Genomic DNA, 19,678 nt, shown 5'->3' on the forward strand with positions numbered 1-19,678 from the left:
GGAATATCTGTCCAGTTGCTCAGCTTCACAGATGGTGTTGCTATGGGAACATGAGAAGATGGTGTTCTACTCGAACCCTGTAAAACTACATCCAACATCCTTGTTACATTTGTTTGTGCCCCATTCTCTCCTACTCGCTTCAGGCATGTTTGAAGAAAGATACAGCAGTAATAATGATCATCTGGGGGCTCAAGGACGGCTTTGAGAAGTACTGCTGTAACCTCTTTCCTGATAAAACACTTCTGATTGAGTCTGAAGGACTGGTCAGGATGTGTTGATGTGAGGGGTAGCAGTGAGGTGTGCAGCACTGTGCGACCTATTGAGCGCTGTATCTTTTGAGTAGCCATTGTTTAGACTGTGAGCAGGTAACAGTTAGCATTGTTTTAGTCAATTCGTGTGTCGTCACGCGAGGTTGAACGAACTCCTGTAAAGCCTGAGGCCCTCATTGAGTAGGAGGGATTTGGAGCTTAGTATTCAAGACCGCTGCATTTCTCATATGTACTTTGAAGGGAGAGAGTGGACGAGAGAATCAAGTTGAAAGCAGTTGAGGTTCTCTTGACCGTATTGTGCTTCACATTCAAGGACGAATAATTCCATTACTGCTTCTATTGAACATGCCGTGCTTTTACCCACAGGAGTTCACGATTCAGAGAAGTGTGTGTGTGTGTGTGTGTGTTTGTGTGAGGGGGAGAAAGAGGAGCGAAAGAGCAAGAGAATTTGGTTGTACTAAAAATGTCTTCATTGACAAAGAACTGACCTTGAAAAAGTTCACTTGTTCGTTCACTCCAGCTGCATCTGAAAGGGGTTTTGCGTGCACACACACACACACACACACACACACACACACTTACATGCAAAATGCTCGACTACTGTTTCTCACAGTGGGCTATTCTAGGTGCTAAACTCCACACCAGAAGAAGGCAGATTCTAGGCCCAAGTGACGTTTCAAACCACTTCCGCTGTGTGTGTGTGTGTGTGTGTGTGTGTGTGTAACAGAAGAAGGCCACGGTGGCAAGAATTCCACAGTGTCATGCACTGTAATCATGGGTTGCTGATAATTAGCTTCTCCATTTAGCCCACAGCTAGAGCATGGAGAGCCTTCCATTAACAAAGTCAACACCACACGCAGGCACTTTGTGTACATGGAGGATGACTGTGTACAGCCATAGAGAAATCTCTGCTCCAACAGTTATCAGAAAGGAACAACTGACTACTCACGCCTGCGCTCCTGTGGCAATGTGCCAGACTCTACAGTGAGGCCGTATTAAAAGGGAAGAGGAGTGAAGGCCATTTTTCCTCCTCAAAGTCAGATGGATTGAGTGCTTCCTAACTGAGTCTGGAGGCAGTATTTTCATTTCGGTTATTTGTAGCTGTCGTTGGCACCAGTTGCGCGGTGATCTTCGACGTCAATCCAGCCATTCAATCAAACAGCAGAAGAGGTGTTAAGTGACAAAGTACAAATACTTTGTTACCTTACTTAAGTAGAAATGTTGGTTATCTATACTTTACTGGAGTAATTCTTTTTCTGCCAACTTTGTATTTCTACTCCTTACATTTTCACACAGTTATCTGTACTTTTTAATTCTTTTCATTTAAGCTTGTCATCGTTAAAAAAACAAAAGAAAAGATAAATCACTCTATCTAGAAGTGTGAATTTGATTGTGGCTGGATGAGAAGTATGAACATAAACCATTCCGACACCCTATTGGTTTGTAAGTGACCCATCGCACCTGCACATCACGTCGCACTCCAGCAAGGACACAGCAGACGTATGTAGCCTAGTATGAAGACGTCCGTTGCAGAGACTCGTCCCAATGTCCCAATTTAGCCCCACATTTACATTCCAGTAAAGCTTATTGATCACACGCCTCTGAAGTTTGACTTTTTGCACCATTACAAAACTTGCAGCGGCAACTACTCATCTACTCATTTTCTGCTCAATGAAACATGTTAATGCTCAGTAGCGTTCAGTAGGCTCCTTATATATTTGATATAACTAAAATGCATTCATTTTCAATGGGCAGATCTGCAGCTGAAACAGGCAGCCTAGTGCATCCCAAATGTTTTCAACATGAACATTTTAATAAAACATTACAGTCATTATGGCTTTTAGAAAAATGTTGTTTTGGGGAGGTGGAGTGGTGCAGCTTAAACTTTTGGCCTTTGCTTTCCTTACATTACTTTTATACTTAGTTTTGAAACCAGTACTTTTACACTTTTTCTTAAGTAAAATGCTCAAGTTGATACTTCAACTTCTATAGAAGTCTTGTTAAACCCTAGTATCTCCACTTAAGATAAGATAAGATAATCCTTTTATTAGTCCCACAGTGGGGAAATTCTCAGTGTCACAGCAGAAAGGGACAGCAAGACACTCAGTTACAAAAAATGTAGATAAATAATTTACACTATATTCACACAATATAAATAAGAATAAAAAAAGCATGAGCAATATTATTTACAATATTATTTACATTTCTACCTGAGTAATGAATGTGAATACTTCTGATCTTTAGACCTTTGATCAACAGAGATAGGAAAAGGACTAACATTTTGAGAGAAGGAGGGACGGTCTTGTGCAGTCTGTGCCATTCAGAACACAAGCCTAATTGTTACAGAGTGAGCCACAGTGTGAGAAACTTTCCAAACCCATATAAAAATAGAACCCAATATGACCCAATTGCTGGTTCACCGGTAGGTACTGACCACTGCATACTGTCTGATGTTTCGGAGATACAGAGATATGTTTCGGAGATACATATATATATATATGTTTAAATGAGATATGTTTCGGAGATACACACACATATATATATATATATATATATATATATATATATATATATATATACATTGGCACAATTTCTCAGTTCTTTTCTCATGTTAGTGGTTCTGCACTTTTGCATTTGTGATCAATCTCTGTCAGCCAAGAACAGAAAACTGAGGCTCACCAAAACATAGCCTGCTCTGATAAATCTCGATTTCTGCTGAGACACAAATGGTAGGATCAGATTTTGGGGCCAACAGCATGAATCCATGAACCCATCCTGCCCTGTGTCAGCAGTCCAGGCTGGTGGAGGTGGTGCTATGGTGTGGAGATTTTTTTTCTGGGCATACTGTGTCTGTTAAAACCAATTAATCACCACTTGTACTCCACTGCCATGTGTCTCAATTTGCCTCTCTTCTAACGGCTACTTCCAGCGTGATAACACACCATGTCACAAAGCAGAAGTTGTCTTAAACTGGTGTTATAAATATATGGGTTTTTCAGTGAACTTCCCAGTCACTGAATCTGAATCCAAAAGAACATCTTTTGCATGTGGCAGAATGGGAGAATCACAGTATGAAAGTGCTCCTCTGCAGGAATTGTGTGATGAATGTCAACCTGGACCAGAATCCTAAAGGAATGTTTACAAAATCTTACCATGAAGAATTGAAGCTGTTTTGAGAGCAAAGGGAGGCCCTGCCCAGTATCAGTACAGTTTCCTAATAATTAAATGCGGAGGACACATTTTGCTGTACATAGTACAGTGACAAATATGTGCACCTTTTTTTACCTTCTGTTCTCTAAACCGTTTTTGTGCAGAAAGTGTGTGCCGAATCCTGGGGTTTGAAGACCCTCCATGTAATGGAATGCAATCCTATTCCAAAGTTTTTTTCAAAGAACTCCACATCCAAGCCAAGAACCAATTAGGAAGCTTTCTTTGTAAAGAGTGCAAGATACGCCCAGCTCCGAATGAGAGAAGCACGGCACACGACTATGCAGTATTCACATACAGATTTTATTTGCATTGATTTCAGAAACTGTCACATTTTGCAAGTGCATGTGGTTTCCTGAGGGCAGAACGAATCTGGCAGGTTAGAGATTCTGTACAGGTGGAGAAAACGCACACCACGAAAATAAATAAATAAAAATCAAGGCTCGGCAGAGAAAGTCGTACTAATGAGCATGTGAGGATGACCGGAGGACAACCTGGTCACTCTCCTCTTTTCTCAACAGCTGAGCATAGATGGCATGTTTATTTCCTTTTTGAATTGTCAGTATTTACTGAAAATTTCTCATTTACAGAGTAGCACTTAAGCTTAAACACATTTGACAAGTAACTGATTTATTTTTTACAATGGCTTTCTGAACAGCGTAATATTAAATAACCATGCTAATTGGGAACGAAATTGGGATTGCTGCCAAAAAAAGGGAACGATTTCAAGGGTAATGGTCCCTTTCTCAGATCCCTCCTCCATCCTCATCAAAATTTCATCCCACCTGTTCTAACCTGCCTTCATTTGCACAGGTTAAACACACCTGCTAGGGGTCGAGCACAAGCAGCTGTCAACTGCTACTTTCATTACGGTTTCACTCAGAAACACGGAGGACGATCTGCTGTGACATTATCGTCATGTCATTCATTTCTAAGTCTGGTGTAGATCACTCATTTTTACTCAGTAATAAACAGTATCTCCTTCCAGCTGAATGAATGTCCTGTGTAAAGATGGCTTCTTTATATAGTTTAATATTATTCCTAGCCCAAAACATTCGAGAAGGACTGTGATGGAGTGCTTGTCTGCTCTTAAAACAGACTTAAATGACTGGGGACAGACAATTACATTACACCTGCTCAGATGGCATTTGTGAGTACTATACGCTTTCAATATCATTCTGTTCCATCAGTCCAGCGTAAATCCCTTTGCAACAATCCAGTAATAATACATCTGTATTTGTGGACGCTTCTGTCCTAAATCTCTTTATTTTTAGGCTGCTGTGCAGACTCTCTAGCATATCTGTAGCATATCTTTTCTGTTTCCACGTCAGCAGGAGCTGAAGATACTTTGTGCTTATCAAAGAAGAAAGTTTTGTGCAAAATAAACAATTATGTATAATAACTTAGCAAATATTCAGAGCATTTATGAAAACAAACAAACAAAAAAACAAATTGTGACACCACTTTTTATCCATTCACAATGTTATAAAGACCATTTAAGAGACAAACCTAAAAATCTGATTTTGGTTTGCATAGCAAAGCAACATCAAATAAAAAAAATATTTACAAGAAATACACATCCCTCTTATTGATTTGGATTTACATACTTGTGATTTTTCGGGTTCATTCCTTTAAAAAAAACAAGCAAAACAAAAACACTTTCTTCGTCTTTCTTTCTTTTTTTCCTTACCAAGTGATGTACATTTTGTGACACGAAATGGGAGGGACATGTGATGTCTCGTCATAAGGTAGACAAAAGCAAACTGCAAGTCAAAGACCACTGTGAGATGTGTGTCTGTACATTAGCTTCACAGTTCAGTGTTTGCCTCTCTCTTTCTCTCTCTCTCTCTTTCTCTCTCTGAGGTAAAGATCACCTCATAGAAGACTGGAGGGAGAAGCTCTTCGGACATTGCAAAGGTGAACAATGAAAATCTCTCTCTCTTGTCCTTGCTTTCATTCAGGTGGGCAGTGAGTAGTCTGGCGTCTCTCTCTCACACAGGGCACTCTAAAACACAGAGAATGAGAGGTCAGTTCATTTTGGGGTCATTTAGACACGTCACACTCTTTACATCACAATCAATCAAGTGAAAATGAGCCTTTATGTGTTACAGTTCTCAGAGAACAAAAGCATGCCCTATCTGAATTTTATTATTTCTCCTATAGCGCAGAGGGTCAGTGAAAACCTCTTTGGGTTTTTATGTTTTAATGAGGTACCACTGTGTTCACAAAATAACCATCCTTTACATTTTGCTGTATTTTTGTCCTTTGTTTAGATCAAAATAAACATAAAAGAAGTGAAAACATTAGACCTGAACCTAATGTTCTAAATGTACTGCATTAACTAACAAAACGTAAGTAAATTTATTATAATATGTTGTCAGAAATAGAACTATGGTAAAATCACAAGGCTTAAGGTTGAGACACCAATCTACTCAGACTTCAACCTTGTGCCTACAACCGCAGCAAATCAGTGCCATTATCTCACACTGTAGCACCCCCTCTATGTATAATTGCACGAATATGGCATAATGGCTAGTACTGCCTGACTTTTAAAATGACTGAAAACTAAAAACCTGTAGTTTAAGGAGTAAACTCACATAGGTGTCCATAGTTGGGCTCCATGCTGGCGGACCCCCGGCCTGCAGAATCCTGCTGCTCTGTACTGGACCTTTGGTGAGAGCCTCGTCCCAGTGTGCCTCTGGAGCTCCAGGGGGCCAAATGCTGCCGCTCCAGTGTGGACACCATGCACTCCTCAGGGGGCTCAGATCCCATTGATCCCCAGGACGTATGCAGCCGTGCACCAACACTGTGAAGTGGCTCTGAGGCTGGAGCTCGCCCTGAACGAAAGTAAATGTAGTGTTAATATATCCACACTACATCATTACCAACATCACTGTGCAAGAATAACAGTCTGCACTCACAACTTTAAACATCTGTTTGTTTTGAAAATGACTAATCATGACAAAAGAGTAAAGGCTTTTCTTTTTCATTTAGACCATGCTTTTGTCACTGGCAATAACCGCAACTATAGATGGTCAGTATAGATTTTTTTCAGTTCCACAGTCCTATAGCTGTCTCACCATCTGCAGCATTGTCTCTCCTGCGAGGGTCGGTGGCCAGCGTTTCGGCCCGCTGTTTGTGAGAAGCATGTGGCACCCTCTGATGGCCCAGGCTCTGAGTCCCCAGCAGCCCACCATCTATCGACCCGGGAGTGGTCGACTGGGTTCGATGGGAATAGGCATGTCCTGTGGGTTACATGGTAAATTGGAATGACTCTGCAACAGACCAGGTCTACTGGGGTGCCTGTTCGCGTAATTTGAACAAGAACATCATAAATATGCTGCACTGCACATTTCAGAGATGAGTGTGCTGTGCCAAATTCAGAGCTCTTGGTTCTTTGCCATGTTGCCTGTTCACACTGCTGCTGTGGTTGCCCCCTGTAGGACAGGAGAGAGAGCTGCCTGTCGGTTGATATTAATGTAAAACTGACAAGGGCAAAGCAGGTCATATTTAGCCAAACTCCAAGTCTGTCCTGCAAGGTCATTCTCTGGGGGGTGGGGGAGCAAGACAAAAGGACCTTTACTGTGATAGGATGACGCAGTACCACAGCTCATGCAAGCCAAGCAATGCAGCAGATTACTGGTTGGGAAACTACTAAATCATATCCATACAGGCCATAGATCAGAGATGCCTGGTGTCAAAGCAAGGAGGTCTACTGTTCCATCATCACTGTGAAACTGCACTGGAACCCAAGGTGGTCTCCTCTCCTCTTCACTGAATGTGCAATTTTCCAGAGCTTTCTCTTACAGTCCTTCACTCTACGGATTCAGCATTTAAACAGCTAAGTAGCTTCATTACAAGAAAAGCCAAAAAACATTATTTTCCCCTTATCCCAAATAAAATCTGTCAGACACGGTTTTCTTCCTTAGTTTTTTTCACAAAAGTAAATGACAGTTAAAAAATGATCTAAAAGGAAAATTCCCCCAAATTGTAAAATGTTCTGCATTAAATGATGAAGATGTAAACCAAATCCTTTAGTGTGTTTTTATATGAAATGTTCTGTTCTAGAAAAGTTAGGAACCAAAGACCTGAGGATCTTAATACTTATAAAAGCAACATCTCAAGAAGACACCATACCAAATAGATATGTAAAAGTTCCTGAAGCCCGAAGAACAACGTTTTGAGATAGGGGTTTGGTCTAGAACTACAAGAGGTGGAGAAGGAGATATTACTGTTCCTAGTCGAACCTTCACTCAGGTGCAGGATTTTCAGAAAATTTTAACTTTTATCTATATATATTTTTTTTTCAGGAAGGCTCACAGACACACAAACACAGTTTGCAAACAAGGAATGCCCATGGCAACTTCCTCACACAAAATTCCTGAACAACAATATCTGGATGATAACAGGTTCCTGTGTGCATACAAAGCCTCTGCTGATTATATTAGTTGTTGGCTAAATTATCCTTGTAGTCTAAAACTAAACATGAAAACTTTAGTGTTGTTCTTTACATACATCAACATTTATTCCATTCAATATAATATTTATTCCATTCAACAAAAAAATAAAAAAATAAAAATATATATATATATTGATATAAAACATGGTACTGAAGATGCTGATAAGAGCAGTGCTGTACTTCAAACTGTACAGATACTGTCCTTGTGAATGGGTTCTAAATCTGCCCTGGCCTTCCTAGATCTGTCATATGTTACTCTGACGCTTATTAATCTGGAAAGCTGTATTTTGTTACTCTGCAGACATGGTTATGAAAAGTGGCAGAAAGAGAGGTGGTAGGGGCCTGTGGTGAGAAACCCTTCAATCATCCATCCAGATTTGACTTGGAAATTAAAATGCTCAAATGAGATGTCAAGTAGAAATGATTGCTTCCATCTACCATTAATGCATTTACTGACTGATATAGCTTTTATTTTTCTGATATGAACTGTGCTGTGATTGGAAAGACACCATTTTTGTTTCTTTTCTTTGTTAATTCATGGAAATCTGCTGAGAAAAGTATAATGTCTGAAGAAAATTGGAAATCAATAGCATTTTACTCAGAAGTGCTTGTTCAATTTCAGGAAAAAAAGGACTGAAAAGACTAGCTGGAAACAGAAAATAATATAATGTGACTATAACTGCAATATTCTAGCCAGCAAGAGCACACAACACTGTTTCCCCTAAAGAATTTATGCAATTTCTTGGATGGTTGAGGCTCGTCGATTTGGTCGTTTGAGGGTGTGATTCAATAGTGCTGTTCACCTGTGATTGCTCCCTCCATGGTTTCCAGGCTGCGTCCAGGGGAGTAGTCTATTCCGCACAGCTGCCGGGACAGCTCATACTCTTCACTGTCACCCTCCTCATCCTCTCCTTCGGTCAGAATGTCTGATCCTAACGTGCTGGACACATATGCCACCGGTGGAGCAGGGGTCTTGGGTTTGTGAGAGCTACCTTTCAGATGCCTGAGGAAAAAAACAAACAAAAACACACCGTAAATACTGATGAAGTGTAATGTGAAGGAAGAAATAACACCTAAAGGTGAAGTTAAAGGTCAGGGTCAGTTAAACTGTTTACCAGAAAGCGCTACATTTTTCATGAGCTAATCTTACATTATGTTATTAGACACTAAAGGTGGAATCAGAGAGGAGGACAGTTTTATTGTGATTTTTAAAGTTTTGTGATCATTATTATTTTTGACTTCAAATTATGGCTCAAAAAAGTAAAGTTTTTCCTTTTCGATCCAATAACATCTATACTTTTCATTTTGTCATTTTTCATCAACTTTGTCATCAACTATGAAACTAAAAAATTGTATCCATATGACACATTCAGTTTCACACTCCAGCTTCACATTTTTAGAATAAATATATACACGTGTAATGATATTATTTAAAAAATTTGTAATAATTATTTTGCTCTGCTGGTTACTATAGATGTTATTTTTGACTGGTTTTAACATTGTATCACACTTCCATGACATAATTGTATCGGCTCTTTTTCAGTAACATTTTATTTATTTACTTATTTTTTATGTTCTTTTTTTGTGTCTTTTTGGAAAAGCAAAATGCTTTAAAAGCTTAACATAACAATGGATTAGTCAAAGGTTTATAGCTTATTTCGTTGCATTAATATACTAATTATATAAAGATGCTGATAATAGATTACACTAACAATTTGAAAAATCACTATCTCGCTGAACAGGATGTTCCTAAACTAGCCTGGTATTTCTAGATCTGTCATAAGTCACTCTGAAGCTGCAATTTTTTTCTAATAGTCACTTAATTGTTACAGTCACAGGAAAACTAATCTAGGAGGACAAAGTGTCCCACAAGCTTTTTTCTGCTGTCTTGTCTTATCAGACTGTCTGCAATGCAGCATGACTGAGCTGAAGGCGCTTGGAGGAGAACACTAAACTATCCATCTCTTTTTTTACCAAAGGCTTGATGCATTGGGTTGATGCTAAGGGGGAAGCACGGCACCCTGCCATCTTCTCCGTACACTGTAAACATGGGCAATCATGCTCTTAGGTACGCCTGGCCATGATGACATGTGGCCAGCTGGGACGCAAACTTGGCTCGTAGCAGCAGACCTCAGCCCAACATGGAAGCAGTGCTTTTGCCAGACAAATCACTGAGGAGCCTCAAACCATGTAAGGCTGAAGCAGCTGAAACCCTCAACAGTGGTAGAAGATCAAGTCTGGGAAACGCTAAATGGGAAGGTTCTCCATGTGGACACATTGAATTTACAGTCTATCCTGCATCCATGTGGAAAACTGGAGCGGATGGTGCTAATTCTATTGTTGGGCTGTGTGGAAGGCTTACACAATGGGCTGGTAATTGGGTTGGTGGGGAGGGGGGAAGCGAGGCAGTGGGCAGGCCTGTCAGTTACACGTCTGTAATCTTCAGCACAGCTGCCTGGGCTGTCAACCTCGCTGTGTCTCAGGCGCGTAGCATCTCCGCGTGTAATTACCGGCTCTTTTTCCTGTTGTCAAAGACGCCAGCAACACCAACCCAGTCATTACCCCCGGAGCTCCTGTCCACCACCCCCTCCCTGTCATGACAAGATTCTCCCACCGCATGCTACAACTGTAATCAATGAGGCTGTGTTTGGCGTTCCAAAGGTAAGGTGAAGCCTCACGTTTTCTGCTGCATGGAGACTAAATAACGGGTAATGAAATCCTGGAAGTGCGTATTGATATGCAAAAACATCCGTTCACTTCAGTTGATTGGTGCCACTGTCTGTCACAACACACACAGCTATGACCAGGTGTATTTCTGAATAGCACATAAATGTCTCATTATGTGGAAAAATACATCTTCAGCAGTATAATTTCTGTCTTGTGATGTTGCAATATTTTTTACCACCAAAGGCAGTGACTGTTTTTCCCTTCTCCAAGTGCATGAAATAGAGGAAGATAAAAAACTCGAATTCAATGATTTTTGTAATATATTTGACCATATGTTTTTACTTCTGTTTCATGTATTGCATGTGTGTACTATAGATCCATTACAGATCCAGAAGGTATATGGTGCTTGTCTGGAGCAGCTTTCTCACCAGGCTTGCTTGGCCACCTCGTATTGGTAGGCACGAGTGAGCTCATCCAAATGAGCCTGAAGCATGGACTGCATTTCCTCATGGTGGGAGGAGCCTAGCGAGGCAGAAGAGCCCTGGCCATAGGGCAGCGCTGCTGGAGAGGAGGCCACACCGCGGAGGGGTGGAGTGGGCACTTGCTCTTCTTCCTCCAGCTCGTCATCCATGCCCTGGTGTAGGTAGGTCTGCACAGGCAGGGGTGGACCCCAGCTGTCACTCTCATACCTGTGCCAGCAATAAATGGAAGTGATTTTAGAGCGGTGCCCATAAGAAAGCAAAATCAAAAATGAGGTCATTATTAAAAAGCTCTTTTGTATTTCTATAAAATCGAGCAACACTCAACACCAAACCGTCATTTCAATCTACTGAGCAATGAACAGAATTGTTGTGATCTCAATGATTAATATTCAAGTTCTTAAAACTCAAACTTAAGACCAGACTGAACTTTGATATCCATTCCAAACACTGCAGAGATACATTTACAGCATGTAGTTGACTTAGCTCTTACCCAGAGCGACTAACAAGGTTACTCGTAATACAGGTAGGCCAATGTAGCATTAGTAGTTTTGCCCAAGGACTCTGATAGGTGTAGTCAGTCACACTAGGAATCAAACCCCAGTCTCCCACATGGTGTGGTGGCTCACTGGCAAGTAGTTGTGTTGTCCATTGCACCAAACCAAACATACCATATTGGGCTCTACTTCTTCCAGGGGTTGAAACAAACCAGTCTTAAAATAAATCTCAAGGATTTTAAAATGAGAAGAGATGAGATGGTTCTCAATATTCTTCTTAGAACATCCCTGGCCTGCATTTCGTAGTGCCTATTCCACACTTTCTATATCACAGTTTAGCTCGGGTAATATGTGTTGAGCTGAATCAGGTATGTTAGGAGCCAGGGAAACATCAAAAGCTGCAGGTTAGGTGTACTCCAGGAGGAGGATGGAGAAACACTTGATATAAAGACTTGAGCTGAGAGGTTTATACTGCAGAGCAAGCTCACAATGGGCTGAAATTTCAACACATCCCTGAAGATTAGTGGTATATGTCTGAAAACCCCAGCGCCAATTTAAGCCATAACAAAGAGATTTTATGGCTTTAGTTGTAAAAGGAGAGCTCTCAGCTAACTCAGCAGTGTTTGGGGAAGCAGCATAATGTTCATTAGGCTAACTCTCTCTCTCTTTTTCCTTTGCTGTTCTAAGCACTTTGACTGAGAAGGCAGCCGTGCTGTGTAGTTGGGTCTGTGAACGGCGCTTCCTCAGCAGATTTAGTGAAAGAGAGAGGTTCCCTGAAGTACAGTTAAAACTACCTTGCTGTTTGGTTGTCTCAGGTGGATTTGAGGAAACAGCTACTTTGTGTACAGAGTGCAATAGAAGAGCTTTGCATCACCAATTAAACCACATGTTCAGTGTAGCTCTACATCTTGAAAATGGGAAATCAAAGACTATAAATCTGTATGTGTGTGTGTGAGTGTGTATCTGTATCTAATGGTAATCTTACCCTCCTTCAGCTTGACGGTCTGGGGCATAGTGGTCCATCTCAGTCCCTGGTAAAGGGTTCATTGGCGGGGGAGGGAGGGGCATGTTGGCCCAGCAGGAACCGTTAGGTTTTGCTGTTTTACTGCCTCCTTTGGACTTCTTCTTTTTACCATTTTTTCCTCCTAAAGAGGGCAGCAGAGAAGAGGAGAGCCTTCAGTAATGAAGCAAAGAACACATTTCCACATTCAATATCAGACACAATCAATTCTTGCCACAAGGAAAAAATTGAACAGCATCTATTGCGAGGACCAGAGTGTCTTTCTGAATTGCAATACAACACAGAAAGGGAGAAAAGGACAGAGTGTGCATGGCAGACAGAGAGAGAGAGAGAGAGAGAGAGAAAAAGAGAAAAAGAGAGAGAGAAAGAGCGCAAGAGCTCGACTAATTGTGCAGGTTTAAGGTCAGAGTTTAGCTAGTGAGTCTGGTCCCCATCACTGTGTTTCAGCACACAGGCATTAGAGGCCCAGTCTGCGAGCCGCCTAATGAGCAAGTCCCATTCCCCCTGTGGACCTGCAGACTGCCAGGGAAGCTGTTTTATCATCACCTGCTCTACCTCCTCTCCTCTCATTATCTCTCTCTCCCTCTATCTCCCTCTGTCTAACTCTGTCTGTGCCACTGATGGGCCACAAAGACACAAAGAGCTTTCCTTTGCCACGTCCTTCTCCTCCTCTGCATGCTGCGATTTGCAGCCTTCACAACCTGGAGGGCCTCTTCCATGGGCTTGAGCTCAGCATCCTCATGACAGAGGCTCACTTTGGTGTTAAAGTAAAAGGGCTGAGTAAAAGGGCTAGAAAAGGCGTGGATGCTGCATCGTTGTCTACGCCTCCGCATGGCAACAGCGCACTAATTTTATGTCCACGGGTCAAAACACAGAGGAATCCCTGCCTGCGCTAATCAAATTAATCCACAGCAACGTGCTGTAATTCTCTGACATTTCTGGGCTAAAAAACTCCCAAGGCTGAGAAGCAAAAAACACACATGAAAAGAAGAGGAGCGATTAAGGACGATATCCTCCGGGTCTGTTTTCAGCAAAAATGTAAATATTAAATCTATTCCCCCCTGATTCAGGCTCTTTTATATCCTTTTTACTTTTTTCCTCTTTTCTTTTTTCCCTATTGACTTTTCTCAGCTTTTATCTGCTCATCCTTTTTTGCCCCTCCAGTCTTCTCTCTTCTCTCTTTCCTTGGTTCTCTCACTATTACATTAGACGTTCGGAGATACTAGAAGGTCCTGTGCTCCTAATTAGCCGGCCAAGCAAGCAAATTTCAGACTGTACTCGGACAACCCCAGCACTGCGCCATGAGCCATCGTCACTGACCTCTGGCCAAAACAATGTGGCGTGAACGCAAAGGCTACAAATGTGATATTCATAAAAACAGACACAGAAAAACAGGCAGAGATGGAAAGGGAGCAGCAGTGCACATGAGACGGAGAGAGCGTAAGAGAATCTCCTCTACCGATTTAAAAATAGTTCCTTACAAAAGAGAAATCTTTTTAGCTAGATTCAATTTGCTATGCAAACACTGAGTAAATCACCCAACAACACTGTTTCAAAATCTTATTTAAATCTTGAATTATCCTGTGATGGGCAAACTGAACTCATTTAGCTCTTTCTGGCACAGGTAGATTCACAGATCCAGACTCAGTGAGGGGGAGTCACAGACAAAAAGAGAGAGAGAGAGAGAGATACTCCAATTAGAGTTAGTCCATTATTAACTGTATACATAACACAAATTGTATTCTAAGCCACTGCAATATAAATATATATGAGGTATGCCTGTGTGAGTGTGTGTGTTTGTACATACTGATATATATGCACATGCACGAACACAAACCCGCTATTCTGAGCAAAGCTACCTTATAGACTATGATTGTGAGAGAGATGTTGGGAGAGAGCACGCGAGAGAGAGCATGACAGAGAGAGAGTGTGCATGCATACAGAGGGCATGCTACAGAGAGAGATCTGCAAGAGAGCGTCAGGGTCAGAGTGTAGGTAAAAGAGTGCCACAAAGAGAGAGAGAGAGAGGGAGAAAGAGAGAGAGAGAGAGAGAGAGAGAGAGTGGGAGAAAGAGAGAGAGAGAGAGAGAGAGAGAGAGAGAGAGAGAGGGAGAGAGAGAGAGAGAGAGAGAGAGAGAGAGAGAAAGAGAGAGCGCACACGGCAGAGAAACAGAGAAAGAATATGCGAGTGCATTCAGTTCCTTTAAATAAACACAAATCTAATACATAAAAATCACTCATTAGAAAGCGCTTCAAGTGAAACCTGACTCAAAGCTTGTTATTTTTGTTCGTGTTGGTCTTGTCAGGTTTGGGTAGCAGTAACTAGTACATAATCACATACAGTTTATGTATGAAAATACAATATATGGCCAAATGTTTGTGGACACCCCCTCTAATAAATGCATTCAGCTACTTTAGGTTGCACTCATTGCTAACACACACAACCATATTCACTATTTCTGATGAAAATGTGGCCATCCGTGCAGGGCGCAAACACACACACACACACACATACACACACACACACAGGAACCAGGGAGGATTAAGGGCCTTGCTCAATGGCCCAACATTGGCAGCTTGCCAAGCTCAGGTATCTAACCCACAACCCTGTCATCAATAGCCCAGTGCTCTAACCGCTGTTTTACCACTGCCCTGTGGAGCTGTGGAGCCATGAACATGTTTTCTCTGGAACGCTCCATCCAATAGATTTGGGATGAGTTGGGGATGAGGTGGGGTGGTGATCAATTAATAATAATAATCAATTAAATCCTCCCATCAATGCTCAAAAAAAAATGTATTAAAAAGCCTTCCCTAGACAGTAGAGACAGTTACTCCAACAAAAGCAGGATTAACTCTTTTTTAACACCCTAGATTTTGGAAGAAACAATGAATGAGCAAGTGTCCCAATACATTTGTCCATACAGTGCATGTTGTTGTCATGTAAGATAATGTGCAGAATGAATACACAGATGAATTTTGTTAGACATAATGTCATCACTTTTATTGCTTTGACCGCAGTCGTTATTAATAAATGATGCCAATAAAGCCGTTTGAATATAATTTTCAGGGAGGGAGCGTGAGAGAGAAATTGTAAATGCACTATGAATGCACTAGCCCCACGCCCCACCCCCCACCTCTGGAGCATTGACTATACCGTTGGCGCAGGATCTGCTGTCGGTTAGTGAATAGCCCAGGCTGGCCATCTCTTGCTGGGCACGCAGCGAGGCTTTCCATCGCGGGTCAGGCCGATCCACGGCCAGCTCGTGGAAGCTGCTGGACTGCAAGATCTGAGTGGTGGCGTAAGGGGTGGCCTGGTTGCCTCGGGCCGGGCTGCTGTAGCCCGTCTTGCCTGTGAAGTCGATGCTGCTGTAGATGGCACCGTCTGACAGCATGGTGCCCGTTTTCTCCCCGGCCCCGGCCGGCAGCACGTCTAAGAAAGGAGAGATGGTGTAAGAGATTGAGAGAAGAAGAAAAAGAGGCAGAGTAGCAGCTCTTAAGGTCAGTGTGAAGCTTATTAGCACACCCCGCTGCTGATGCTCCAATGCGCCCTACTCCAGTTCAACCCAGCTCAAATGAGGTGAGATAAATAAAAGTGATTAGCCAGCAGATTAATTATCAGATGACACGGGATGCTTGGTGGGGGGGCGTGTGGCGGCCGAGGGAAGACGGACACACACATGGAGCTGACCTTCAGCTCAGACCAGCACAACCCGCAGAGCACTGATGAGCTTGCTGAGATCTAAATGTGCCCTGCTCTGTCACACACTCACAGACACACACACACACACACACACACACACACACAGGCACATGTTTAAACAGGTATGCTCAATGTGGTGATATTGACAAAAATCCTAAACCAACTGGTTAATTATTTAACTGATGTTATACAAAAGTCTGTCAGGACGTTTAATGTCTGAAACTTCTTCAGTTTCAACTGGAGCTACAATGGCTAATAGAGGTGGTTAAGTGTTTCACAGGCATGCTTATGTGATTTCATATTGTTCATATTGTTATCTATAAAAATCGATAAACGGAAGTTTTGTAGCTGAAAACAATTGTATGATCCACCTTAAAACCTCATTCATATATTTGTACATTTTCATAGACAGCAATCTCGTACAGTCTTACAAAGCCTAAAAGCAAGTTGACTTGAGATTGCCTGACAACTCAATGGTGAGAAACTCTTGTTTTTTAAGGCAAGTGTGTGATGATTTAGGGTTGCAGACAGCACAGTGCCACGGTGCTAATAAACAGTCATTAGGGGAGAGTAGGGCACAAACTACTGCAAGGTAAAATGTACAATTTATAGGTTCAGGTAAAAAGTGCTTTTGGTCACCTTCTCATATGTCAAATTTTGACAGCCATTGTAACTTTTTTTATCATGGGTTTTTTAATCACTGAGCTGCGTAGTAGTGTAGTACTAAAGTAGTATCATATAGCTAAACAAGTTAAAGTACAGGCCCCACATAGTGGGCTTAGTTAGTTAATTAATTAGTTTGTTAGTCATGCAGTGTTACAACTGAGCCACCCAAAGAAAACAATGGTCCATAATGCCCCAGAAATAGTAATGTTAGCTCACAGATGAATTTACTAGACTTTACAGCAACCCTTACAACTGGCTCTCAGTGCGTTACATTAAACCCTGTCTAGAGGGCAAGGACTAACATCACTGCACTCATTTCACTTCAGATGAATTGTTCATCAAAAGTATTTTACTGCTACACAGCAACTGTTACATATTTATTAAATGAAAAATAAAAAAATGTTGATTTGCGCCCTGCTCTCCTCTACTTGTTAGCACCACAAGCTCCAGTTCAAAACTCAACAAAGTTATGGCATCTACATATCTTACACTTCAGGTGTAAGAGTGAAAAAGAGTGAAAACGGCCATTTTGACGTATAAAGGACGACTAAATTAAAAGAGAATGTTCTGGAAAGTGTGTGATCACCTGTCATTTCCAGTGCTTAGGGATTCTCAGGTTACTGAAATATTCATATCGCTCATACATGAATTCAAAACGTATCACACTAGTGTGCTCTGGACCCTGAACCTATGACCTGCTCCTTCCCTAGGGGGCTTTGAAGTGGCACTCTGCTCTTTCAGGTCTTTCCTTTTATTTTTTTATTTTTCTCAGCTATTTTTCAGGCTCCTGGGATCTTACCTCCGCGTCCAAAGTTGCTGTGGTCTTTTGAGGCACCCAGGCCGCCATTGGCAGGCAAGCTGGTGGAGGGCCAGGAGTCAGCCAGCCAGGGGAAGCCAGGATCACCGGCTTTCAGCAGGCCAGGACGACTGAGAGAGAGAGATAAAGAGAGAACAAGAGAGAGAGAAAAAGAGAGGGAGGAAACATGCATATGTAAGGGTATGATCTACATGCCACCAAAAGGGTGAATAAGAAACAACATCTAACATTCTGTTTTTTAATTCGTTTTTCATTTCCCCCTTTTTATGTTTGTGGTCTGCATCAGAACCAGATTGCTGTGAGAGTTCCCTCCCAAAGCACACTGCTCCCGAGCAGGGGAAATAATAAACAAGCAAACAAAAAGACATAAAACAGTGACAAGTCTATAAATCTGTCCCCCAACCCCCATTTCTGCCCTGGAGTAATAGAAGCCAGTAGCGGCTGCATGGCAGAATATTAAAGACCCCTACAGTGAGTATTTCCACCTTCATTTCGGAACAGAGGGGTATTCTGTCAGTCTCCATGCTAAGGGCGGTGGTGAAGGAGTCTCCATGGTAACGGGTGGGGCGATGCACATTGGCTGGCTGCTTCTGACTGAGGAGGAAAAAGCTGATTCTTGATAAAAACACGATTCGTAATGGACAAAGCCTTTTTTTGTTGTTCAGTTATTGGGAATGGAGAGTCTGTTCTGTTCTTTTTCCGTGTACCTAGACGGGAAGCCAGAGTCAGGCAGGCAGGCAGGTCGTCCACGTGATTGGGTTTTGTCTAATGAATGCAGCAGCCCACGAAAGCGCTTCCCCCTAAGAGCCCGGGCAGCAGGAGCGCAGGGGGATTTCAACACATCTGAGCTCAATGGCTCAAAGGTGGAGGAACCATTATGTGAGCTTTTTTTCCACCCAGGCTAACACATACACAGCCTCACATGCATCAACATCCACATTAGCTTGCACATTCCAGCACACACACACACACACAAATGCACGCGTGCACGCTCACTTCTGTACTCAGTGAGACACACATAAAAGCAAGTTCCAGTTTATATTTAGAAGGCAGATTTTTTGCTACATTTGTTTGGCCTCTTGGCTAGCTTTGCCTGCTCAGGTGTGATAACAGAGCCGATGGAAAGAACGTAGAGAACGAAAGAAAGAAAAACACAAAGAAAGAAACAAAGAACTGCACTGCTTACTGTTCCTCACCCCCTTGCTGACCTTTTACCCTTGCCTTCACATGCTCACTGGGCCACCAACTAGTGACATTCAAAAGGGCTTGTGCTTTATAGGCTTACAAGACAGCAATGTACATGAGTGAAAATGGCTGTCTATATAAATGTGTAAGAGAAAGAGAGAGACAGAGAGGGAGTGGTGGTAACTGCTTGTGAGGGACTCGTTTTCTCAGATAATTATCTTTTCACATCCTAGTACATGTGGGTAGTGTGCTTTTGAGCTGCTCTCGACAGAGAGAATCCATCACTGGCTCTGGGGAGGCACCACCCGCAGCTGGGCCGGGACGATGAATGGACGAATGAAAAAGCTGCCCTGATGCTTTAATTGTTTCTGTTAATTCCAGTCGGGGGAGATTTATTAGCCAATCTATCGATACATCAGAACAAGGCTGCAAGTGTTGAAGCATCCATCAGACACCTGTCTGCCGCAACGTTAACATCGGCTCTGGCCAAGACCCAATCCAAGCCTGCTTTAGCAGATCAGCTCTCAAGCGGGAGCTTTATGTCTGTAAATCTGCTTTTACTAGAAAATGCATTTGTATTAATTTGTTAAATATACTATACAGAAAGAGAGAGCATGTAAATATGCATAAATGTAATCAGAGATATTTACACTGTAGTTGAACATATTTATCGATCAGTCATAACAAAATTTTGGGTAGGTTCCTCTTGAGC

The 19,678-nt window shown here is 42.0% G+C and overlaps 1 protein-coding gene across 4 annotated transcripts in view; it reads right to left on the reverse strand.

Annotated features, from left to right (window-relative positions):
* Window positions 1-3,760: 3,760 nt before the first annotated feature.
* The window catches only part of LOC140536726 (roundabout homolog 2-like), a 115,903-nt gene continuing 99,985 nt past the window's right edge, over window positions 3,761-19,678 (reverse strand). For all 4 annotated transcript variants that reach the window (XM_072658705.1, XM_072658704.1, XM_072658703.1 and 1 more), the window contains 8 exons: window positions 17,764-17,891; window positions 15,753-16,028; window positions 12,564-12,723; window positions 11,031-11,291; window positions 8,739-8,938; window positions 6,557-6,721; window positions 6,074-6,313; window positions 3,761-5,481 (listed from right to left, as the gene is read on the reverse strand). In XM_072658705.1, the coding sequence (XP_072514806.1) occupies window positions 5,480-5,481; window positions 6,074-6,313; window positions 6,557-6,721; window positions 8,739-8,938; window positions 11,031-11,291; window positions 12,564-12,723; window positions 15,753-16,028; window positions 17,764-17,891 (1,432 nt within the window). In that variant the 3' untranslated portion in view covers window positions 3,761-5,479. The remainder of the gene's footprint in view (window positions 5,482-6,073; window positions 6,314-6,556; window positions 6,722-8,738; window positions 8,939-11,030; window positions 11,292-12,563; window positions 12,724-15,752; window positions 16,029-17,763; window positions 17,892-19,678) is intronic.

The sequence above is a fragment of the Salminus brasiliensis genome, chromosome 16, assembly GCF_030463535.1.
Source record: "Salminus brasiliensis chromosome 16, fSalBra1.hap2, whole genome shotgun sequence".
Lineage (NCBI taxonomy): Eukaryota > Metazoa > Chordata > Actinopteri > Characiformes > Bryconidae > Salminus > Salminus brasiliensis.